Below are 27,273 nucleotides of genomic sequence, written 5' to 3' on the forward strand. Positions count from 1 at the left end.
GTGACTTCCGCGCACGCTGACAGTGACTCTCGCGCACGCTGACAGCGACTCCCGCGCACGCTGACAGTGACTCCCACGCATGCTGACAGTGACTCCCACGCACGCTGACAGTGACTCCCACGCACGCTGACAGTGACTCCCATGCACACTGACAGTGAATTACGTACACATGGACAATGACTCCCATGCACACTGACAGTGACTCCCATGCACACTGACAGCGATTCCCGTGCACACGGACAGTGACTCCCACGCATGCTGACAGTGAGTCCCGCGCACGCTGACAGCGAGTCCCGCGCACGCTGACAGCGAGTCCCGCGCACGCTGACAGCGACTCCCGCGCACGCTGACAGCGACTCCCGCGCACGCTGACAGCGACTCCCGCGCACGCTGACAGCGACTCCTGCATACACTGACACTGAATTACGCACAATGGACAGTGACTCCCATACACACTGACAGTGACTCCCACGCACACTGACAGCGATTCCTGTGCACTCGGACAGCGATTCCCGTGCACATGGACAGCGATTCCCGTGCACACGAACAGCGATTCCTGTGCACACGGACAGTGAGTCCCGTGCACGCTGACAGTGACTCCCGTGCACGCTGATATTGACTCTCGCGCACGCTGACAGTGACTACCGTGCACACTTACAGTAACTCCCATGCACACAGACAGTGACGCCCGTGCACGCGGACAGTGACGCCCGTGCACACGGACAGTGACTCCCATGCATGCTGACAGTGACTCCCGCGAACTGAGACAGTGACTCTCATGTACACGGACAGTGACTCCCATGCATGCTGACAGTGACTCCCGCGAACTGAGACAGTGACTCTCGTGCACGCTGACATAACTCCCGCGCACACTGACAGTGTCTCCTGCAAACTCAGACAGTGACTCCCGCGCATGCTGACAGTAACTCCCACGCACGCTGACAGTGAATCCCGCGAAACTCAGGCAGTGACTCCTGCACATATTGTCACTGACTCCCACGCACACTGACAGTGACTCCCGCGCACACTGACGGTGATTGCCGTGCCACACTGACAATGACTCCCGCGCACGTGGACAGTGACTCCCGCGCACACAAACTGTGAATTCTGCACACACGGACAGTGACTCCCGCACACATGGACAGTGACTCGCATGCATGCTGACAGTGACTTTTGTGCACGATGTCAGTAACTCCCACGAACTCAGACAGGGACTCTCACAAACTCAGATAGTTACTCCTGTGCACGCTAACAGTAACTCCCACACATGCTGACAGTGAATCCCACGAACTTAAGACAGTGACTCCCACAAACTCAGACAGTGACTCCCACAAACTCAGACAGTGACTCCCACAAACTCAGACAGTGACTCCCACAAACTCAGACAGTGACTCCCAAGAACTCAGACAGTGACTCCCAAGAACTCAGACAGTGACTCCCAAGAACTCAGACAGTGACTCCCGCGCATGCTAACAGTCACTCTCACACACGCTGACAGTGAATCCTGCGAACTCAGACAGTGACTCCCAAGAATTCAGACAGTGATTCCCACGCATGCTGACAGTGAATCCCACGAACTCAGACAGTGACTCCTGCACATACTGACAGTGACTCCCGCGCACGCTGACAGTGAGTCCTGCGCACGCTGATAGGGGCTCCCGCAAACTCAGTGACTCCTTCACACACTGAAGGTGCCTCTTACACACACTGACGTGCATTCCACGCACCCTGATGGTGCTTCCCGCGCACACTGACGGTGCCTCCCATGCACATTATGGTGCCTCCCGCACACTCTGACAGTGACTCCCGCACACTCTGACAGTGACTCCCGCACACTCTGACAGTGACTCCCATGCACACAGACAGTGATTCCCATGCACACGGACAGTGATTCCCGTGCACACAGACAGTGACTCCCATGCACACGGACAGTGAGTCCCATGCACACGAACAGTGACGCCTGTGCACGCTGACAGTGACTCCCATGTATGCTGACAGTGACTCCCATGTATGCTGACAGTGACTCCCACGCACGCTGACAGTGACTCCCGCGCACGCTGACGGTGACTACCGCGCACACAGACGGTGACTACCGCGCACGCTGACGGTGACTACCACGCATGCTGACGGTGCCTCCCACACACACTTATAGTGCCTCCGCGCATACTGACGGTGACTCCCATGCACACTGATGGTGTACTCCGCGCACACTGACGGTGCCTCCTGCGCACACTGAGGTGCCTCCCACACACACTGCCTTCCGCACACACTGACCGTACCTCCTGCGCACATTATGGTGCCTCCCGTGCACTCTGATGGTGAGTCCCGCACATTCTGACGGTGAGTCCCGTGCAGTCTGACAATGACTCCTGCACACTCTTACAATGACTCCTATGCACTCTCACAGTGACTTAGAAATTTACTCCTGCGCACTCGCATATTTAATCCGGCGCACTGGGACATTTACTCCCGCGCACTCGGACATTTGATCCCGCGCACTTGGACATTTGATGCCGCGCACTTGAACGTTTACTCCCGCGCGCTCGGACGTTTACTCCCGCGCACTCGGACGTTTACTCCCGCGCTCTCATACGTTTGATCCCGCGCTCTCGGACGTTTCATCCCGCGCTCTCGGGCATTTGATCCCGCGCCCTCGGACGTTTCATCCCGCGCACTCGGACGCTTCATCCCGCGCACTCGGACGCTTCATCCCGCGCACTCGGACGTTTAAGCCCGCGCACTCGGACGTTTAATCCCGCGCACTCGGACGTTTAATCCCGCGCACTCGGACATTTATTCCTGCACATGTATAAATTGACTCCAGCATTTTCTGACAATAACAATGACGTCATGTGCTCCGGCAATGACTGCCAGATGCTCAGGCAGTGACTGTTGCACACCCTGGCAGTGACCATTGCACGCTCTGGCAGAGACTGCCATGTGCTCCGGCAGTGACTGTCGCATGCTCCGGCAGTGAATGTCGCAGGCTCCAGTAGTGACTATCACATGCTCCAGCAGTGACCATCGCGTGTTCAGGCAGTGACGGTGGTGCAATCGGGCAGCGAATGTCACGTGCGGAGGAGTGACTGCCGCCTCCAGTAACAAGGCCGGCTCGCTCTTAAAATGATGCCAGCGCACTCCGACAATGACAATGACGTGCTCTGACGACACCGACGGACTCCGACAATGACTCCAACATGCTCTGACAATGACCCCTGCGCAGTCTGACATTGACTGTCATGCCTTCCCACAATAGCTGTCACAAATTCCCAAAATACTTACGGCATACTCCCACCATGACTGTTGGTGCACTCCCACTATGAGGGCACACTCCCATGCTGACTGTCGGCGCACTCCCACACTGACTATCCACGCGGTCCCACAATGACCATCGGCACGCTCCCACACTGACCGTCGGCGCGCTCCCACACTGACCGTCGGCGCGCTCCCACACTGACCGTCGGCGCGCTCCCACACTGACCGTCGGCGCGCTCCCACAATGACCGTCGGTGCATTCCCACAATGACTCTCTGCACACTCCCACAATGACTGTTGGCACACGCCCACACTGACTGTCGCCGCACGCCCACACTGACTGTCGCCGCACTCCCACACTGACTGTCGCCGCACTCCCACACTGACTGTCGCCGCACTCCCACACTGACTGTCGCCGCACTCCCACACTGACTGTCGCCGCACTCCCACACTGACTGTCGCCGCACTCCCACACTGACTGTCGCCGCACTCCCACACTGACTGTCGCCGCACTCCCACACTGGCTGCCGCCGCACTCCCACACTGGCTGTCGCCTCACTCCCACACTGGCTGTCGCCGCACTCCCACACTGGCTGTCGCCTCACTCCCACACTGGCTGTCGCCGCACTCCCACACTGACTGTCTCCGCACTCCCACACTGACTATCACGCCTTCAGACAGTGATTTCCGGCATATTCTGGCAATGACTGTTACACACTCTGACAACGATACAAATGCAGGCTGACAATAACTCCCACACACCCGAACCAATGACTCTGATGCACTCTGACAATGACTTGCCCGTTACACTGACATTGACAATGACTCCCATGAACTCGGCCAGTTATTTCTGGCGCGCTCTCTCAATGATAAAGTGTAGTCTATTCCCATACACTCTGACAATGACTCTGGCGCTCACTGACAAAGACACACACGTTAGACTAACAATGAATCTTGCACACTCAAACAATGACACAGGAGCACTCTGAGAATCACTGTCATGCACTCGGACAATGATTCCCACATCATACAGACATTGACACACAGATTACACCAACAATAACTCCCAGGTGTTCTGACACTGTTTCCCGTGCACACGATCGATGATGCCCGCGCGCTCTGTCGGTGACGCCCGCGCGGTCCATCGGTGTCTCCCACGTGCTCCGACAGCGAGTCACGCGCGCTCCGACAGCCACTTCCGCGCACTCTGACAGCCACTACCGTACACTCTGACGATGACTCCCGTGCTCTCTGACAATGGCTCCTGTGTACTCCGACAACGCCTCCTGCGCACTCTGACAATTACTGCCCGCACTCCAACAATGACTGTCGGCGCTCTCCAACAATGACTCCTGCGCATTCCCACAAAGACAGTCGGTGCACTCCCGCAATAACTGTCACCGCATTCCCACAAAGACAGTCGGTGCACTCCCGCAATAACTGTCACCGCATTCCCACAAAGACTGTCGGTGCACTCCCGCAATGTCTGTCAGCGCAATCTCAGAATGACAGTGGGCGCGCTCCCACAGTGACTGCGCACTCCTACACTGAGTGTCGCCGCACTCCCACACTGACTATCACGCCTTCAGACAGTGATTTCCGGCATATTCTGGCAATGACTGTTACACACTCTGACAATGATACAAATGCAGGCTGACAATAACTCCCACACACTCGGACCAATGACTCTGATGCACTCTGACAATGACTCGCCCGTTACACTGAAATTGACAATGACTCCCACGAACTCGGCCAGTTATCTCTGGCGCGCTCTCTCAATGATAAAGTGTAGTCTATTCCCATACACTCTGACAATGACTCTGGCGCTCACTGACAAAGACACTCACGTTAGACTAACAATGAATCTTGCACACTCAAACAATAACACAGGAGCACTCTGAGAATCACTGTCACGCACTCGGATAATGATTCCCACATCATACAGACATTGACTCACAGATTACACCGACAATAACTGCAAGGTTTTCTGACACTGTTTCCGGCGCACACGATCAATGACGCCCGTGCACTCTGTCGGTGTCTCCCGTGTGCTCCGACAGCGAATCCCACGTGCTCCGACAGTGAGTCACGCGCGCTCCGACAGCGAGTCACGCGCGCTCCGACAGCGAGTCACGCGCGCTCCGACAGCGAGTCACGCGCGCTCCGACAGCGAGTCACAGCGCTCCGACAGCGAGTCACGCGCGCTCCGACAGCGAGTCACGCGTGCTCCGACAGCGAGTCACGCGCGCTCCGACAGCGAGTCACGCGCGCTCCGACAGCGAGTCACAGCGCTCCGACAGCGAGTCACGCGTGCTCCGACAGCGAGTCACGCGCGCTCCGACAGCGAGTCACAGCGCTCCGACAGCGAGTCACGCGCGCTCCGACAGCGAGTCACAGCGCTCCGACAGCGAGTCACGCGCGCTCCGACAGCGAGTCACAGCGCTCCGACAGCGAGTCACGCGCGCTCCGACAGCGAGTCACACGCACTCCGACAGCCACTACCGCGCACTCCGACAATGACTCCCGTGCACTCCGACAATGCCTCCTGCGCACTCTGACAATGACTGTTGGTGCGCTCCAACAATGTCTCCTGCACATTCCCACAAAGACTGTCGGCGCACTCCTGCAATGTCTGTCAGCGCACTCTCAGAATGACAGTTGGCGCGCTCCCACAATGACTGTCGCTGCACTCCCACACTGATTGTCTGGCATTCCCACAACGACTGTCGGCGCACTCCCACAGTGACTGTCGGCGCACTCCCACAGTGACTGTCGGCGCACTCCCACAGTGACTGTCGGCGCACTCCCACAGTGACTGTCGGCGCACTCCCACAGTGACTGTCGGCGCACTCCCACAGTGACTGTCGGCGCACTCCCACAGTGACTGTCGGCGCACTCCCACAGTGACTGTCGGCGCACTCCCACAGTGACTGTCGGCGCACTCCCACAATGACTGTCGGCGCACTTCCACAATGACTGTCGGCGCACTTCCACAATGACTGTCGGCGCACTTCCACAATGACTGTCGGCGCACTCCCACACTGATTGTCTGGCACTCCCAGAATGACTGTCGGCGCACTCCCACAATGACTGTCGGCGCACTCCCACAATGACTGAAACGCAGTCCCGTGATGGCTGTCGGCGCAGGCCACAGCTGGAGTACTGTGTGCAGTTTTGGGCGCCGCACCTGCGCAAAGATATTTTGGCCTTGGAGGGAGTGCAGAGGAGGTTTACTAGGCTGATACCGGAGTTGAGGGGGTTGAGCTATGAGGAGAGGCTGAATAAACTGGGCTTGTACTCGTTAGAGTTTAGAAGAATGAGGGGAGATCTCATTGAGACGTATAAGATGATGAATGGGATGGATAGGATAGAGGAGGAAAGACTCTTCCCGCTCAAAAAAGACAGTAGGACTAGGGGGCACAGCCTCAAGATAAAGGGGGGACGGTTTAGAACGGAGTTGAGGAGGAACTTCTTCACTCAAAGGGTGATGAATCTCTGGAATTCTCTGCCCGTTGAAGTGGTGGAGGCTACCTCGCTAAATATTTTTAAGACGCGGGTTGATGGGTTTTTGATAGGAGAGGGGATTAAGGGTTATGGGGAGAGGGTGGGAAAGTGGAACTGAGCCACGACAGATCAGCCATGATCTTATTGAATGGCGGGGCAGGCTCGAAGGGCTGGATGGCCTACTCCTGCTCCTATTTCTTATGTTCTTATGACTGTTGGCACACTCCCGCAATGACTGAAACACATTCCCGCAATGGCTGTCAGCGCATTCCCACAATGACTGTCGGTGCACTCCCACAATGACTGTTGCCGCATTCCGAAAGCGAATCCCATGCACTTCCACCCCAAGTCCCGCGCACTCCGACAGCGAGTCCCGTGCACTCCAATGGCAACTATCGCGCATTCCAACAGCAACTATTGCGTTCTCCAACAATGACTCCCGCGCATTCCGACAATGATTCCCGTAAACTCCAACAATGTCTCCCGCGTACTCCGACAATTACTGCCCGCGCTCTGACAATGACTGTCGACACACTCCCACAATGACAGTCGGCGCATGCCAACAATGACTCCCGCGCATTCCCACAAAGACAGTTGGCGCATTCCCACAATGACTGTGGGCGCATGCTCATAATGACTGTATTGCACTCTAACAATGGCTGTCGGCGCACTCCCGCAATGGCTGTACGGTATGGGCGGCACGGTAGCACAGTGGTTAGCACTGCTGCTTCACAGCTCCAGGGACCTGGGTTCGATTCCCGGCTCGGGTCACTGCCTGTGTGGAGTTTGCACATTCTCCTCGTGTCTGCGTGAATTTCCTCCAGGTGCTCCGGTTTCCTCCCACAGTTCAAAGATGTGCGGGTTAGGTTGACTGGCCATGCTAAAATTGCCCCTTAGTGTCCTAAGATGCTTAGGTTAGAGGGATTAGTGGGTAAAATATGTAGGGATAGGGGGGTAGGGCCTCGGTGGGATTGTGGTTGGTGCAGACTCGATGGGCCGAAGGGCCTCTTTCTGCACTGTAGGATTCTATGGTTCTATGACTGTCGGCGCGCTCCGAAAATGAATGTCGGCACGCTCCGAAAATGACTATCAGTGCACACCTACGTTGACTGTTAGCGCACTCCCACAACGACCATCGGTGCACTCCCACAATGACTGTCGGCACAATGATCGTAAGGCACTCCCGCAATAACTGTCGGCGCACTCCCACAATGACTGTAACGCACTCCACAATGACTGTAATGCACTCCTGCAATGACTGTCGGCGCACTCACACAATGACTGTCGGTGCATTCCCACAATGACAGTCGGCGCGCTCCCACAGTGACAGTCGGCGCGCCCCCACAGTGACAGTCGGCGCGCTCCCACAGTGACAGTCGGCGCGCTCCCACAGTGACAGTCGGCGCGCTCCCACAGTGACAGTCGGCGCGCTCCCACAGTGACAGTCGGCGCGCTCCCACAGTGACAGTCGGCGCGCTCCCACAGTGACAGTCGGCGCGCTCCCACAGTGACAGTCGGCGCGCTCCCACAGTGACAGTCGGCGTGCTCCAACAATGACTCCTGCACATTCCCACAAAGACAGTCGGTGCACTCCCGCAATAAGTGTCAGCGCATTCCCACAAAGACTGTCGGCGCACTCCCGCAATGTCTGTCAGCGCACTCTCAGAATGACAGTCGGCGCGCTCCCACAATGATTATCGCGCAGTTCCACAATGACCATCGGCATGTTCCCACCATGACTGTTGGTACACTCCCACAAGGACTGCCGGTGCACTCTCACAATGACTCCTGTGCCCTCCCACAATCACTGTCAGTACACTTCAACAATGGCTCCTACGTTACACTGACAATGACTCCCGTGTTCTCTGACACCGATTCCCCTGCACTACGGCAAGAATTCCCGCGTGCTTTGGCAAGGATCCCCATGCGCTCTGATACGGATTTCTGCGCACTGTAACAAGGCCCCCCGCGTGCTCTGATAGGGACTACCATGGGCTCTGACCAGGACTCCCGCGCGCACTGACATGAATTCCTGTGTGCTCTGACAAGGTCCCCCGTGTAATCTGATATAGATTCCAATGTGCTTTGACCAGGACTCGCGAGCGTTCTGACCAGGACCCCCGTGGGCTCTGAGAGTGACTCCCACACAGTCTGACATGGTCTCCTGCTCACTCTGACAAGAGCTCCTGCGCACATTGACAAGGACTACTGCACGCACTGACAAGGCCTCCCACGCGCACTGACAAGGACTCCCGTGTACACTGACAAGGCTTCCTGCACGCACTGACAAGGACTCCGATGCACACTGACAAGGCTTCCCACGCGCACTGACAAGGACCCCTGTGCGCACTGACAAGGACTCCCGTGCACACTGACAAGGCTTCCCGCGCGCACTGACAAGGCTTCCCGCGCGCACTGACAAGGACTCCTGTCTGCTTTGACAAGGCCTCCCGTGGGCACTGACAAGGACTCCTGCCCGCTTTGACAAGGACTCACGTGCGCACTGACAAGGACTCCTGTCTGCTTTGACAAAGACTCCCGCGATCACTTACAAGGACTCCCGCGCACTCTGACAAGGACTGTCAAGTGCTCGATCAGTAATTCCTGTGAACTCGGCCAGTTATTTCTGGCACACTGACAATGATACAAGTGCGGTCTGACAAAAATTCCTGCACACTTGGACAATGACTCCAGCATATATTGTGACAAAGACTCTGGCGCTCACTGGCAATGACTCACGTGTTGCACTGACAATGACTTCTGCACACTCAAACAATGACACAGGAGCACTCTGAGAATCACTGTCATGCACTCGGACAATGATTTCCATGTATTACCGACAATGACTCACGCACTACATTGACAATGACTACCGTGCGCTCTGACATTGTCTCCTGCACGCTTGGTCAGTGACTCCTGTGAACTTGGATAATGATTGTCACACACTCTGGCAATGATGCATGTACAGTCTAACAGTAACTCTGGCACACTCAGACAATGACATAGATTGACACGCACTCCCGTCATGCACTATGACAATGGCACCAACAGTAACTGCCCGGCATACCTGTGTGATTGCCCCGCTCTCCCGCGGTGACTGCCGGGTACTCCAACAATCACTCCCCGGCACTCCCACAATCACTCCCCTTGCACTCCCGCAATGACTGCCCACCACTGCCACAATGATTGCCTCTCTCTCCCACAATCACTCCCCCTGCACCCCCACAATGACTGCCCCTCACTCCCACAATCATTCCCCCGCGCTCCCACACTCACTGCCCCGCGCTTCCACACTCACTCCCTCGCGCTCCCACAGTCACTCCCTCGTGCTCCCACAACCACTCCCCCAGCACTCCCACAATCACTGCGCCGCAATCCCACAATCACTCCCTTGTGTTCCCACAATCACTCTCCCAGCACTCCCACAATCACTGCCCCTCACTCCCACAATCACTGCGCCGCACTCCCACAATCACTCCCCCGCGCTCCCACAATCACTCCCCCACACTCCCACAATCACTGCCCCTCGCTCCCACAATCACTGCCCTTCGCTCCCACAATCACTGCCCCTCGCTCCCACAATCACTCCCTCGCGCTCCCACAATCACTCCCCCTCTCTCCCACAATCACTCCCTGCACTCCCACAATCACTCCCCCGCGCTCCCACAATCACTCCCTCGCGCACCCACAATCACGCCCTCGCGCACCCACAATCATTCCCTCGCGCTCCCACAATCACTCCCTCACGCTCCCACAATCACTCCCTCGCGCTCCCACAATCATTCCCTCGCGCTCCCACAATCACTCCCTCGTGCTCCCACAATCACTCCCTTGTGCTCCCACAATCACTCCCTCACGCTCCCACAATCACTCCCTCGCGCTCCCACAATCACTCCCTCGTGCTCCCACAATCACACCCCGTGCTCCCACAATCACACCCCCGCGCTCCCACAATCACTTCCCCACGCTCCCACAATCATTCCCCCTGCGCTCCCACAATCACTCCCCCGCCGCTCCCACAATCACTCCACAGCGCTCCCACAATCACTCCACAGCGCTCCCACAATCACTGCCACTCACTCCAACAACTACTCCCCCGTGCTCCTACAATGACTCCCCCATGCTCCCACAATCGCTCCCACAATCACTCCCCCAGCACTCCCACAATCACTGCCCCTCACTCCCACAATAACGCCCCCTGCATCCCCATAATCACTGCCCCGCACTCCCACAATCACTGCCCCGCACTCCCACAATCACTGTGCCGCACTCCCACAGGCACTCCCCCGCACTCCCACAGCATCCCCACAATCACTGCCCCGCACTCCCACAATCACTCCCCCAGCACTCGCACAATCACTGCCCCACACTCCCACAATCACTGCCCCGTATTCCGACAATCACTCCCCCGCAGTCCCACAATCACCCCCCGCGCTCTCACAATCACTCCCTCGCGATCTCACAATCACTCCCTCGCGCTCCCACAATCACTCCCCCTCTCTCCCACAATCACTCCCCGCGCACCCACAATCACTCCCTCGCGCACCCACAATCACGCCCTCGCGCACCCACAATCACGCCCTCGCGCACCCACAATCATTCCCTCGCGCTCCCACAATCACTCCCTCGCGCTCCCACAATCACTCCCTCGTGCTCCCACAACCACTCCGCCGCTCTCCTACAATCACACCCCGTGCTCCCACAATCACACTACCGCGCTCCCACAATCACTTCCCCACGCTCCCACAATCATTCCCCCTGCGCTCCCACAATCACTCCCCCTCCGCTCCCACAATCACTCCCCCTCCGCTCCCACAATCACTCCACAGCGCTCCCACAATGACTGCCACTCACTCCAACAACTACTCCCCTGCGCTCCTACAATGACTCCCCCACGCTCCCACAATCACTCCCCCAGCACTCCCACAATCACTGCCCCTCACTCCCACAATAACTCCCCCTGCATCCCCATAATCACTGCCCCGCACTCCCACAATCACTGCCCCGCACTCCCACAATCACTGTGCTGCACTCCCACAGGCACTCCCCCGCACTCCCACAGGCACTCCCACTGCATCCCCACAATCACTGCCCCGCACTCCCACAGGCACTCCCCCGCACTCCCACAGTCACTGCCCCAGCACTCCCAGTCACTGCCCCAGCACTCCCACAGTCACTGCCCCAGCACTCCCACAGTCACTGCCCCAGCACTCCCACAGTCACTGCCCCAGCACTCCCACAGTCACTGCCCCAGCACTCCCACAGTCACTGCCCCAGCACTCCCACAGTCACTGCCCCAGCACTCCCACAGTCACTCCCCCAGCACTCCCACAGTCACTCCCCCAGCACTCCCACAATCACTCCCCCAGCACTCCCACAATCACTCCCCCAGCACTCCCACAATCACTCCCCCAGCACTCCCACAATCACTCCCCCAATCGCTCCCCCAGCACTCCCGCAATCGCTCCCCCGCAATTGCTCCCACGCACTCGCTCCCCCGCACTCCCACAATCGCTCCCCCGCACTCCCGCAATCGCTCCCCCGCACTCCCGCAATCGCTCCCCCGCAATTGCTCCCACGCACTCGCTCCCCCGCACTCCCGCAATCGCTCCCCCGCAATCGCTCCCCCGCACTCCCGCAATCGCTCCCCCGCACTCCCGCAATCGCTCACCCGCACTCCCGCAATCGCTCCCCTGCACTCCCGCAATCGCTCCCCCGCACTCCCGCAATCGCTCCCCCGCAATCACTCTCCCGCACTCCTGCAATCGCTCCCCCGCACTCCTGCAATCGCTCCCCTGCACTCCCGCAATCTCTCCCCTGCACTCCCGCAATCACTGCCCTGCAACAAACAATCCCACAATGATTGCCCCTCTCTCCCACAATCACTCCCCCTGGATTCCCACAATCACTGCCCCGCACTCCCACCATCACTGCCCCCCACACCCACAATCAGTGCCTCGCACTCCCACAATCAAAGCCTCTCTCTCCCACAATCACTGCCCCTCACTTCTACAATGACCACCTTGCACTCCCAATCACTCCCCCGCACCCCCACAATGACTGCCCTGCACTCCCACAATCACTCCCCCGCACCCCCATAATCACTGCCCCGCACTCCCACAATCAGTGCCTCACACTCCCACAATCAAAGCCTCTCTCTCCCACAATCACTGACCCTCACTCCTACAATGACTCCCGCGCACTCCCAATCACTCCCCCGCACCCCTGCAATGACTGTCCCGCACTCCCACAATCACTCCCCTGCACCCCGACAATGACTGCCCGGCGCACCCACAATCGCTGTCCCGCGCTCCCACAATCGCTGCCCCTGCACTCCCACCATGATTGCCCCTCACTCCCACAATGATTGCTCCTCTCTCCCACAATCACTCCCCCTGCATTCCCACAATCACTGCCCCGCACTCCCACAATCACTCCCCCGCAGTCCCACAATCACCCCCCGCGCTCTCACAATCACTCCCTCGCGATCTCACAATCACTCCCTCGCGCTCCCACAATCACTCCCCCTCTCTCCCACAATCACTCCCCGCGCACCCACAATCACTCCCTCGCGCACCCACAATCACGCCCTCGCGCACCCACAATCACGCCCTCGCGCACCCACAATCATTCCCTCGCGCTCCCACAATCACTCCCTCGCGCTCCCACAATCACTCCCTCGTGCTCCCACAACCACTCCGCCGCTCTCCTACAATCCCACCCCGTGCTCCCACAATCACACTACCGCGCTCCCACAATCACTTCCCCACGCTCCCACAATCATTCCCCCTGCGCTCCCACAATCACTCCCCCTCCGCTCCCACAATCACTCCACAGCGCTCCCACAATGACTGCCACTCACTCCAACAACTACTCCCCTGCGCTCCTACAATGACTCCCCCACGCTCCCACAATCACTCCCCCAGCACTCCCACAATCACTGCCCCTCACTCCCACAATAACTGCCCCGCACTCCCACAATCACTGCCCCGCACTCCCACAATCACTGTGCTGCACTCCCACAGGCACTCCCCCGCACTCCCACAGGCACTCCCACTGCATCCCCACAATCACTGCCCCGCACTCCCACAGGCACTCCCCCGCACTCCCACAGTCACTGCCCCAGCACTCCCACAGTCACTGCCCCAGCACTCCCACAGTCACTGCCCCAGCACTCCCACAGTCACTGCCCCAGCACTCCCACAGTCACTGCCCCAGCACTCCCACAGTCACTCCCCCAGCACTCCCACAGTCACTCCCCCAGCACTCCCACAGTCACTGCCCCAGCACTCCCACAGTCACTCCCCCAGCACTCCCACAATCACTCCCCCAGCACTCCCACAATCACTCCCCCAATCGCTCCCCCAGCACTCCCGCAATCGCTCCCCCGCAATTGCTCCCACGCACTCGCTCCCCCGCACTCCCACAATCGCTCCCCCGCACTCCCGCAATCGCTCCCCCGCACTCCCGCAATCGCTCCCCCGCACTCCCACAATCGCTCCCCCGCAATTGCTCCCACGCACTCGCTCCCCCGCACTCCCGCAATCGCTCCCCCGCACTCCCGCAATCGCTCCCCCGCACTCCTGCAATCGCTCCCCCGCACTCCCGCAATCGCTCCCCCGCACTCCCGCAATCGCTCCCCCGCAATCACTCTCCCGCACTCCTGCAATCGCTCCCCCGCACTCCTGCAATCGCTCCCCTGCACTCCCGCAATCTCTCCCCTGCACTCCCGCAATCACTGCCCTGCACACAAACAATCCCACAATGATTGCCCCTCTCTCCCACAATCACTCCCCCTGGATTCCCACAATCACTGCCCCGCACTCCCACCATCACTGCCCCCCACACCCACAATCAGTGCCTCGCACTCCCACAATCAAAGCCTCTCTCTCCCACAATCACTGCCCCTCACTTCTACAATGACTCCCTTGCACTCCCAATCACTCCCCCGCACCCCCACAATGACTGCCCCGCACTCCCACAATCACTCCCCCGCACCCCCATAATCACTGCCCCGCACTCCCACAATCTCTGCCCCGCACTCCCACAATCACTCACCCGCACTCCCACAATCAGTGCCTCGCACTCCCACAATCAGTGCCTCACACTCCCACAATCAAAGCCTCTCTCTCCCACAATCACTGACCCTCACTCCTACAATGACTCCCGCGCACTCCCAATCACTCCCCCGCACCCCTGCAATGACTGTCCCGCACTCCCACAATCACTCCCCTGCACCCCGACAATGACTGCCCGGCGCTCCCACAATCGCTGTCCCGCGCTCCCACAATCGCTGCCCCTGCACTCCCACCATGATTGCCCCTCACTCCCACAATGATTGCTCCTCTCTCCCACAATCACTCCCCCTGCATTCCCACAATCACTGCCCTGCATTCCCACAATCACTGCCCCGCACTCCCACAGTCAGTCCCCCGCACTCCCACAGTCAGTCCCCCGCACTCCCACAGTCACTCCCGCAATCACTGCCCTGCACTCCCGCAATCACTGCCCCGCACTCCCGCAATCACTCCTACAATCACACCCCCGCACTCCCACAATCACTCCCCTACATTCCCACAATCACTGCCCCACATTCACACCCCTGCGCTCCCAGTCACTGCCCCGCGCTCCCACAGTCGCTGCCCCTGCACTCCCACAATGATTGCCCCTCTTTCCAACAATCCCTCCCCCTGCACTCCCACAATCACTCCCCTGCACTCCCACAATCACTGCCCCACAATCACACCCCTGCGCTCCCACAGTCAGTCCCCCGCGCTCCCACAGTCACACTCCCCCACGCTCCCACAGTCACTGCCCCTGCACTCCCACAATGATTGCCCCTCTTTCCCACAATCCCTCCCCCTGCATTCCCACAATCACTGCCCTGCACTCCCACAATCACTGCCCCGCACTCCCACAGTCACTGCCCCGCACTCCCACAGTCACTGCCCCGCACTCCCACAGTCACTCCCACAATCAGTGCCTTGCACTCCCACAATCAGTGCCTTGCACTCCCACAATCAAAGCCTCTCTCTCCCACAATCACTGACCCTCACTCCTACAATGACTCCCGTGCACTCCCAATCACTCCCCCGCACCCCCGCAATGACTGTCCCGCACTCCCACAATCACACCCCTGCACCCCACAATGACTGCCCGGCGCTCCCACAATCGCTGCCCCTGCACTCCCACCATGATTGCCCCTCACTCCCACAATGATTGCTCCTCTCTCCCACAATCACTCCCCCTGCATTCCCACAATCACTGCCCTGCATTCCCACAATCACTGCCCTGCATTCCCACAATCACTGCCCTGCATTCCCACAGTCAGTGCCCCGCACTCCCACAGTCAGTGCCCTGCGCTCCCACAGTCACTCCCCCGGTCACTCCCCAGCGCTCCCACAGTCACTCCCCCGCGCTCCCACAGTCACTGCCCCTGCACTCCCACAATGATTGCCCCTCCTTCCCACAATCCCTCCCCCGGTATTCCCACAATCACTGCCCCGCACTCCAACAATCACTGCCCCGCACTCCAACAATCACTGCCCCGCACTCCAACAATCACTGCCCCGCACTCCAACAATCACTGCCCCGCACTCCCACAATCACTGCCCCGCACTCCCACAATCACTGCCCCGCACTCCCACAATCACTGCCCCGCACTCCCACAATCACTGCCCCGCACTCCCACAATCACTGCCCCGCACTCCCACAATCACTGCCCCGCACTCCCACAATGATTGCCCCTCTTTCCCACAATCACTGCCCCACACTCCCACAATCACTCCCCATGCACTCGCACAATCACTCCCCATGCACTCCCACAATCACTCCCCCTGCACTCCCACAATCACTCCCCCTGCACTCCCACAATCACGGCCCTGCACTCCCACAATCACGGCCCTGCACTCCCACAATCACACCCCCGTGCTCCCACAATCACTGCCCCGCACGCCCACAATCACACCCCCCGCGCTCTCACAATCACTGCCCCGCGCTCCCACAATCACTCCAGCATACTCCCACAAAATCGGAAACGCTTTCCAACAGTGACCCCCATGCACTCCGACTTTGGCTCGTAAAATCATACAATCTTACAGTGCTGAAGGAGACCATTCAGCCCATCACGCCTGCACTGACCACAATTCCAACCAGGCCCTATCCCCAAAACACAATGCATTTATTCTAGCTAGTCCCCCAACATTAAGGGTTAATTTAGCATGGCCAATCTAACCAAACCCGCACATCTTTGAACTATGGGAGGAAACCGGAGCACCCGGAGTAAACCCATGCAGATCACACGGAGTACGTGCAAGCTTCATACAGTGACCCAAGCTGGGAATTGAACCCGGGTCCCTGGGTCTGTGATGCAGCAGTGCAAACCACAGTGCCACCATGCCACCCTCCCAGATTAACTCCTGTTCACTCCGACTGTGACTTATTCTCCAGCACCGACTGCCACGTCCTCTGGCCCCAACTCTCGCGTGCTCCACTCCGACTCCCACTCCCAGCTCTGGCACACTCTGACCCCCCGCCAACTCCTGCACACTCTGAACCCATGCTCCCATTCACTCTTACGCCCGCTCCTGTGAACTCTTACCCCTGCTCCTGCACTCTCTTACCCCTGCTCATGCACGTTCTTCCTTCTGCTCCCGTGCGCTCTTACCCCGCTCCCGCATACTGTTACCCCCATTCCTTTGCGCTCTTACCCCTGTACCTGCACATTTTTACTCTCAGTCCCACCCGCTCTTACCTCCCTACTCCTGCGCGCTATTACTCCCACTCCCGCACACCCTTGCCCCCACTCCTGCATGGTCTAACCCCCGTTCCCGCACACTCTTACCCCCACTCCCGTGCACTCTTACTCTTGCATACTCCTACCCCTGCTCCTCCGCACACTTATCCCTACTCCCGCACACTATTACTCCCACTCCCCCACACTCTTACCCCCAGTCCTGTGCACTCTTACCCTCGCTCCGGCGCACTTTACCCTCACTTCTGCACGCTCTTACTCCCGCGCCTGCACTTCCACATGCTCTTACCCCGCATCGGTGTGCTCTTACCCCTGGTCCCATGTGCTCTTACCCCCACTTCTGCATGCTCTTACCCCCGTTCTCGCACAGTCTAGTCCCTGCTCCCGTGCACTCTTTCTCCCACTCCCGTGTGCTCTTACCCCCGCTCCTGCATCCCCAGTCCTGGTCACTCTTACCCCCATTCCCGCACACTCTTACCCCACACCCACACACACTTTCTCCTGCTCCTGCGCAATCTTTCCCCGGCAGACCTTGACTCCTCAGACACTAACTCCTTCAGTGTCCTGTAATGCTGAACTTCGATTCACACTGACTGCCACAGGGCCTGATATCCACAGAATATTATTTCCACAATACCTGACCCAGAGTACAACTCAGAACGTGGTCAGCTGCCTTTGTATTCCATTAATGTGGACATTGCAGTCAGTGACATTTTGGAATGGGCCTTCCAATAGTTGGCACCCTCTCCCCCCATGTATAACTCCTGTCCTCTTGACCCACACCCGCAATGATCATTTCCCCCCAATATCGGAACACCCACATGACTGATATTGACAATGGTAATAATACAATGAGCCTATGAGCATAACCACTGTAATAATCACCACAATCGTGAAACAACCAATGTCTGAAGACAGTGAATGAAAACACATTGTAAAATGTTTGCTAAAGGCTGTCATTCAGACAGAACCAACAGGGGAAAGAAGCTAAGATTCTGCACTAATGGCCTTGTCTCCACTGAAGATAATCCTGCTCTTTCACACTGTTAGGCATTATAGCTCTTCACACTTATTTGTAATCTTACTCCTTAATAAATTTAATTTCTTTTTTGACATGGGCCTGAAACTTGCTGCCAAAACAGGATATGGGTAAAATCTAGTTGTGTAGAATTCCTGCCCATTATCCACCTGAATTCTGGCAGCATCAGACGACACAATTGATCTTCCATGATTGGATGTGGTATTGTGATGTTATGAACGTGAGGGCATGTGAGCATGCCTGATCCCTGGCAGTAATGTGGGCAGCATTGGATTTTGATCATGGTAGTCGACTGATTGCTTTGGGGAAACTGAGCTCCAATGAAAACTGCAACATTTTTTTAGGCTCCAAAGTTCAGCTCCTCCCTATTCCTAAACTCACCTAGAATTTGCAATCTCATCTCCAGTGGACATCACATCAACACTTTAGATGATGCAGACTCTATACAAAAAGAGAGGGGGTTCCAGATTTCCAGGAGACTTTGAGTGAAGCAGTGCTTCCTGATAACGCCCCTGAACTGTTCTGCTCTCATTTTAAGGTTATGCCCTCATATTCTGAACATTTCTATGAGGGAAAATAATTTCTCTATCCACCAAAACAACCTCTTCGAACATAGAATCCCTACTGTTCAGAAGGAGGCCATTCAGCCCATCAAGTCTGCACCAACTGTGACAGTACCTTAACCGGGCCCTCTCTCATGCCCTACTCCCATAAGTCCACACATTTCCCATGGCTAATCCATCTAACCTACACATCTTGGGACTCCAAGAGGCAAATCAGCATGGCCAATCCACCTGACCTGCACATCTTTGAAATGTGGGAGGAAACTGGAGCACTCAGAGGAAACCCATGCGTACACAGGAAGAGCATGAAATCTTTATACAGCTACACAAGATCAGAAATGAACCTGGATTTTTGGATCTGTGAGGCAGCAGTTTGAGCTAACGACTGTGCCACCATGCCACCCATCTTAATCACTTCATTTTGGCCACGTACCTCTTCGTGACCGGGTCAGGGCTCATCATAAGGCAGCTGTAAATTCCACCCTGTTTCAGATCCTCCTGCAGCAGCCCAGAACTCTGCAGTAGGATGATGTACTGTGTCTAGTCAAAGAGCCATTAAGGCATGGAGAAGTCCATTCAGCCCATTGAATGCATACCAGCAGGACACCCTGTTTAGGGTTCCCAGTGACCGGGATTTTTCTGTACATGTGGCCCTTTGCACAGAGCCTGAAGCATCAGCATGGCTGGTTTGAAAGGCATGATGTGGGTATGCTGGCGTTGGACTGGCGTAAACACAGTAAAAAGTCTGACAACACCAGGTTTTAGTCCAACCTATTTATTTGATAATATACTCGCGAGTATATTATCAAATAAATAGGTTGGACTAAAACCTGGTGTTGTCAGACTTTTTACTGGTTTGAAAGGGCCAGTGTGAGTGGTGCAGGGGTTCAACTGACTACCTTTATCAGAAGCCCGCGCAAATTAACCACTCAGACCGATGGTTATTGCTGCAGGGGGATCTGTGAAGTAGAAATAAGATCAGGAGTATTTTACGAAACAACAAAATTACGCCCTAGCTGTCCCTCGCAACTGAGAAAAAGCATCTGATCAGTAGATTCCATCATATGTGCACGCCCTTTGTCTCGGTGACTGTCTCTTTCTTGCTCTCTTGATCTCTGGCTACATGCCTACCTCTGTCTCTCTCTCTTTCTCTCTCTCTCCCTCTCTCCAACTCCATACCTAGCTCTGTGTGTATGTGTGTCTCTCTCTTTCTCTCAATCTCCCTGCGTCTCACAAGTTTTCCCTTAGTATCTCATTCAGTCTCTGCCAGGCTTTTCCTTGCTCTCAGTTTCTCTTTGCCTATCTCTCTCACACACACAGAATTTCTCTCTCTCTTTCCTTCTGTCTCCCTTTGCAAAGTCTCTCTCTCTCTCTTACAGACACTGTCTCCTCAATTCCCTGTTTTGGAGTTTGTTCAAGTAAGTAACACAAAAGCATTTGATTTAACATTACACACTTTAAGAAAAATTTTGCGCTTATCAAGTTTACAAGATGAATGTGTGGCAACCCACTCGAGGATGCTAGAGATACAGTAGCACATATCGAATGAAAAAAATTGACTGGGATTATGAGTTTTTCAAAAAAAAAATGGGATTTGTTCCAAAAGGGGGTGGAAGCTGGAGAAAGGAACTTTCAACCAGTGCAAGAACACAGCTAGAAATCTGTGAGAAGTATTTGACAGCTCCCTGAGGATGGAGAGCAGCTTAGCTTTCCAAAGGCCTGCCATAAGATCATGATGATATCTCATGCCATGTGGCAGCAATGTAGCCATGCCAAGTCAGAGTGCAGACATTGTTCCAATCGTACCAGGTGCTGCTAAGATCCGCTTCTCAGACAAGCTTTTTGCTCCACAGGGAATGTGAAAATGAAGAACTTTCCGGCAAATGTGTCATAACCCACCAGTCCATCCACTAACAGGGAGTCAGGTCATGAGAAATTGGACACACTCCAGAACAGGAATTAACACTCTCCAAGGGTGGGATTTTTCCACCCCGCCAACTCTGCTTTTGGCCACTGGGAGGATCTCCCTGTCCCACCGCTGCACAGGGGTTTCCTATTGTTCACACTCACCACTGCCAACGAACCCGCAGTGGGCGGTCACCCTTGCCCGGACCGGGAGATCCCGCCAGAAGGAACGGCCAGAAAATCCCACCCCTAGTGTCTGCCTCAGCGACTGACCAAGCAGACTTCAGTCCTTAATCCCACTTTTTCAAAGTCTCCCTTCAAGATGCTGCCTCCCACTGGGGTTAAACTCCTCTACTGAAGGTGCTGAATCTCCCTGGGATTCAGCTCCTCTCCTCTCCTGGAGGTGCTGACTCTCACTGGGGTTCAGCTCCTCTCCTGTCCTGAAGGTGTTGACTCTCACTGGGGTTCAGCTCTCCTCTTCTGCTGAAGGTGCTGACTCTCACTGGGTTTCAGCTCCCCTCCTCTCACATTCCTGTTTCTGGGAAGAGGCCTCTAATTTCTCTCTCTCTTGGACTGGACTCAAGGTAAAGATTGTTGAATGTAACTCTTTTCTCTCACTCCTATGTTCTCTCTGTATGCTGCAAATAGTCTATAATCTCTCTCTCTGTTTTATTGATCTTAATTCATTTGACATTTCTCTCGTGTTCCTTTGAAGATCTAAATGATCCTCCATTCTCTTCCTCACATCACCACTGTAAACAGTACACAGCGCGTCATTTCTAACTCAAACTTGTTTAATCCCAGAATTCCAGCACTATACTGCTTAGCTTCAACAATCCAGAATTTCAAGCTGGCTGTTAGCTCATTTCCTGTTCTGGACCAATTTCTCTTTCAATCTTCAGCTTCAATGTCAGAACATAAATCCAAAATTCCCTAAATTCTCTGGGCATTGTTGGGCACTGTGGCTCTTAGTCTTTTACCTCATGGATTCCAATCACTTGGTTGGGTTTTTAGAAATGACCATTTGACAATCTGAACTGACCATTGAATTTGCAAACCAGATAAATGTTACCTTATTACAAAGGCCAGGCTGTCCTGATATAATGAGTTACTTGAGGTGGAGGGAGGAGATGTAAATAGCAAGGTGCTGGCACTGAGCACTGACTCTGCTGCCTGTGTCAAAAAGGCTGAAGCCCCTGCTGTAGAGATTTATTTGATTTTGGATGAGTTTTAATTACAGGGTAGGGTAATGATCAACAGCTGTACCGACAGATGTTCGAGACACTGATTGTTGAAGGCTGACCTGTGGAGAGAGTCCATTGCTGACCTGGTTCATGGGGTTGTTGGCTCCTGTTGCATTCATGAAGCTGTCGGGGTAGCTGGAGAACGTATGTCGATTAGATGCTAGGCCATAGGAACCACTCTCTGCTGCAGCTGCTAGGCCACTCTGGTGCATAGATGAGGGGGGGAGAGGCTGCGGTCTGTGCACAGTGCTTCCTCCATCTGAAACCAGTCACATTCTGCAATCATTTAGCTACACTTTCAAGTCTGGGACATCACACCCATAATGTACTTCTGCTCCCTTCCCACACTCTCCCCTCTATTCTACTCTCCTCTCCGACATTCTTCCTCTCCTCTCTTCCTTCTCCTCCTCTCTCTATTTTCCTCCTCACCCTTACTCCTTACTTCAAAACTCCATTTATCTCCTCACTTATCCTCCCCTTATCTCACCTCCTCGTCTTCCCATTCTGCTCTTGCTTTCCTCCTCCCCCATCTCTCTTCCTCCCCTCTTCCCATCTTCTGTTCAGTTCCACAAGCTCTGTCTGCTATTGACAGCTGATGCCTGATAGCTGATGCTCAAAGACACAGGGACGTCATTGCTGAGCCCAGTTCTTCCTCACCCAGCATCCAATAATGACAGATATCACTGTCAGCAATCAGGAACAAGAACCCTGGCTCATTTGAGCCCTCTGTGATCCAGGGGCTCTGAGACAAACTGCTGTCCCTCCAGCTGAGCTAGCTGAGATCCGTCAGTCTGCACAAGCGAAGGGTGGAATCTGAACTCTCTGGTCCAGATGCATCAGTGCCTTTTCCCTAACTTGGTGGAACAGCTCCTTAATACGCCAACAGTCAGATTTTAAAAAATTGTCTGAGATTTCTGGCAGTTCTCACTTTCTTGAGCAGTGACCTGGAGTGAATTGCTCATTCAGTGTAGAACATGGTTCATTTCCACTGATAGAAATAGGATGAAAATCTTATGGGTATGCTAATAAGTGGGGGAGTCCTCATCACACCGTCCCACTGAATGCCCATGCTGATATTAACTCCCAACTTTTGTCAATTGAATCTCAATTCTATTAAAAATGCGGGGAAACTGGTCTTCACTAGGAGTATGAAACAGTCTCATAGTGAACCTTGACTGGTACCAGACCATATTTCATCTTCCTATCTGGTGAAGTAGTTCAACAAGGCAGCCAGTTCTCCACAAGCCTGACCTGCGCCCCATCCTGTTTGGACTGCAGGTGCTCTTACCTTGGGAGAGGGTAGTTGTTGGGTACGACGACTCAGGTAGCTGGTATGGGGGTAATGTTGGCATTCCAGTGGGCGGAAAGCCGCCTGGTAACAGGTGGTTGAAAGCTGCAAGCTGATTGGCTCCAGCCTGCTTACGCCACCGAGCACGGCGATTACTGAACCACACCTGAAAAATGGAGAGTATTACTGAATGCGGTAGAAATGTACTGATTGGATAAAAGAGAACAGAACACCAAGGCGGCAGTGGTAGAGAGAGATAAGCTCAGCACATTCTTAATTCTCCAAATTCTGTGTGGCCAAACTGAAACATTTATCCTGGATGTATTGATTTCCTCAACCTTAGCCTATTTCCCTGGTCTCAACAATTGACAAAATCATTTTTGTTCCCCATCTCCTCTCTCTCATCCTTGTCTCCAGCTTTCTGTTTTGCCGATTCCCTTTGCTAAGTCTTACATTCACCCTTGTTTCCAGCTTTCTGGAAACAGCTTGTTTCGCCAATTCCCTTCACCTATTCTCACATTCTGTAGTTCCCTTTCTAAACTTCTTTATTTCTCCTCTCTCTTCTTTTCATTCCTTTACATTCACTGCCTCCTCCACTCATTGTCCAAAAATGCTTCACCTTGGGCATGCACATGGTGGGACGTGCGTGGGCTGCTCTTGGATGTTTCCAGAGTAGCCTAGTACTCCGTGTCGATGTGTGTGCTTAAATCTGGACCAGCAGACGGGCACCACAACAGCTCAGTGACTATCACTGCTAGCTGTGCAGATACATGGATTTGGGCCAGTGTCTGTGGGAGTTTGCGCATTCTCCCTGTGGTTGTGTGGGTTTCCTCCGGGTGCTCCGGTTTCCTCCCACCCCCCAAAGATGTGCTCTTAGGCTGATTGGTGTACCATATTGACCCTACACTATTCTCCCCTGAATCTGGCCACAGTAGGGGTACCATTCACATACACATGGGGCAAGGTAGGTGTAGGAAAATGCTTTAAAGTGGCGGCGCGGGCTCGTTGGGCCGAAGGACCTGTTTCCCGTGCCGGGTTGTTCTTTGTTAAAGCTTGATGGTTTGCCATTGCCTTCCACTCGCAGGGGCAGAGCGAGGAGGCAGGTGCCAAGTCCATCTCAGCTGGAACAGGAATCAAATCTGCATTGTTGGCATTATTTTGAACTACAAACTAACCATCTAACCAACTGAGCTGACCGGCCCCCTTCCTTTAAAGCCCTCCTTAAAACCCATCTCTTTGATCAAGCGAATGATTACTCCAGTTAATATCTTTCTCTTTGCCTTGGCAAACCTCTCTGCTGATTTTGGCAGGCTATTTCACCATGAAAGGAATCATAGCAAAGTTGGAACTACTCTTTACCTGCCCTCTTCACAGGTAAGCTTTTCATCTGGAATCACTGGGATCGTGATCAGGAGCATGAATCCTGGCAGATTCCCCCACCTTCGCCCCCCCGCCATCCACCGCCCCTTCCCCCCACAACCCTCCAACCCCCTATCCCCACCACCCCCTCCCCACCTCCCCGCCACCCTCCGCCCCTTCCCCCCACCACCCTCCAACTCCCCCATCCCCCTCTCCCCATCACCCCCTACCCCCCATCTCCCTCCGCCCCTTCCCCCCACCACCCTCCAACCCCCCTATCCCCCTCTCCCCACCACCCCCTCTAACACCCCTCTCCCCATCACCCCCTACCCCCCCATCTCCCTCCACCCCTTCCCCCCACCACCCTCCAACCCCCCTATCCCCCTCTCCCCACCACCCCCTCCAACACCCCCCCACCCCCCCCCCCCTGCCAAACTCAACCTGGAACACTGCAGCATCTCAAAATGCTGTTGCAGCATGTTAAAGACACAAGATCCTGAGGAGGCTTTGGATGGCAGCAAGAAAAAGGAAATGAGTGGAAATGGTGCTGGTCAATACACAGCTACAGACACATGTAAAAACCCTGACATAGATTCATGCAGGTGTTGACCTCTGCAATGGTGAGGTTGTTGTACCCTAACAAGAAGTGGAGCAATCCAGAGGTTGGGTTCAAATCCCACTAGTGTATCTGAATTCAGTCAATCTGGCACCTGATAAGATACCCATGCAAGTAGTTGGATGGTCATAAAAACCCAACCAAGTCACCATCTTCCTTGGAGAAGGGAAGCTGCCATTTCTTACATGGGTTGTGACTCTAATCCCAAACCAACATGGTTGACTGTTAAATTAAACACAGGCAAGAAATGCAGACTTGCTTATCCTCAGAACAAATACAGAGGGTACTGAGCTCTGATGGTCAAAGGTGAACTAATGTCAAGTGCATCACAAATGTATGCATGTGCAGCCTAATTGACTGTGTGAAAATATTTACTGTCAGACCTCAATATGGAATCAACCCGTGTGGGTTAGCTGCTTACCCAGGCATGAATCACAAGCCTTGGCTGCTATGGGAACTGAGTGGGAAACGGGCAAGACTGCCTCCAAATGAAAATTGACAGTAACAGTTGTGAGTGGGAGTGGGAGTGTTTGCGTTAAGCCTCCAGCTACACAGAGATCTTTTGTTTTACAAAAACAGACCGAATTGCGACTCATCGGAAGCCTGGTTGGGATTACACTCAGAGTCGAGCCTGGCTTCAGAGCAAAGACTGACGCCTTTTCAAATTAATTTAAGGCATCCTCCAGAGCCACAGAACTCAGTTTTAACAGGGCTGCTTTCCAAAATATTCAGTTCAAAGTGAGCACCGCTCGTCCAAATGCTAACCGGGACACCTGGAGTGGAATTTGTCTCCAATAACAGTACATCTCAAGTAGGCTTATAATGAGTTCAAAGTGGAGAAAAACAGCCCAGAGTAGAAAACATTGGAATAAAGTCTATAGAACACAATAGGCACAACAAGGAAAATGGCCAATCCCAATGGTCAATGGCACCCCACCCACACTGCCTGAATACTCTGCCCTATATGGACTCTACCCACTTGAATCTCTGCCCATATACATTCAATTAATCTCCTTTCATATCATGAACAATTTATCCTGTAATAGACCCTATCCCACCTGTGTAATCTGTTGTGGGAATGTGAAATAAAAATTTTTCCTGCTCCTCAAAATAAATGAGGCAAGCTTTAGAACCTCTCTCAATAAGCGTACGCACTACATCCTTGACCTGTTGCCTTCCTGAACTGCATATGTATAAAATTACATGGGCTGACACTATTATTTGGTTTACAGTGCGGGATTTCAGTCACACTTTGTATTGCTGCTATAATGCATTAAAAGATCCGACACAGATCGAGTCAGATACACTCCATTACTATCTCATGCTTCTAGACAGTCCTGTCAAAGTTGCTATGCCATACAACTGGGCCTTGCGCCTAACTCCAGTCTGTTGTTATGACGTGTTGGTGGGGCCCACAGGCACGTTCAATCTAGGAAAGCACCATAAATGGTTATGATATAAAGCCATAGGCCAACAGCCACCTGAGTCAGTCCTTTTTCTGTAATTTTTTTAAATCCAATTCAATCAAATCAAGTCCAATTCAGAGTCTTAACAAGTGGGACATTCCCGATCCAAGCTGACAAGACAGGGCTCTCACCTCCCATCTTGGGCTTGATCTACATGATCCAAGCTGATTGGAATAGGCATTGCACCTCCTCCAAGGCTTGATCTCATTTGCATCTTAGCCAAAAGCCGACATGCCACTTTTAAAAATTGCTTCAAATGTAACCAAATGACTTCAACCAAG

At 54.6% G+C, this 27,273-nt stretch overlaps 1 protein-coding gene across 1 annotated transcript in view; it reads right to left on the reverse strand.

Annotated features, from left to right (window-relative positions):
• Positions 1 to 27,273, reverse strand: part of LOC145360248 (paired box protein Pax-7-like) — a 288,901-nt gene that overhangs the window by 177,866 nt on the left and 83,762 nt on the right. The window contains exons 7-8 of the mRNA XM_080215326.1: positions 23,552 to 23,717; positions 22,347 to 22,522 (exon numbers count right to left, since the gene is read on the reverse strand). Of these exons, the coding sequence (XP_080071452.1) occupies positions 22,347 to 22,522; positions 23,552 to 23,717 (342 nt within the window). The remainder of the gene's footprint in view (positions 1 to 22,346; positions 22,523 to 23,551; positions 23,718 to 27,273) is intronic.

Source organism: Carcharhinus amblyrhynchos, chromosome 30 (assembly GCF_965287045.1).
Source record: "Carcharhinus amblyrhynchos chromosome 30, sCarAmb.v2.hapA, whole genome shotgun sequence".
In the NCBI taxonomy this organism is placed as follows: Eukaryota; Metazoa; Chordata; class Chondrichthyes; order Carcharhiniformes; family Carcharhinidae; genus Carcharhinus; species Carcharhinus amblyrhynchos.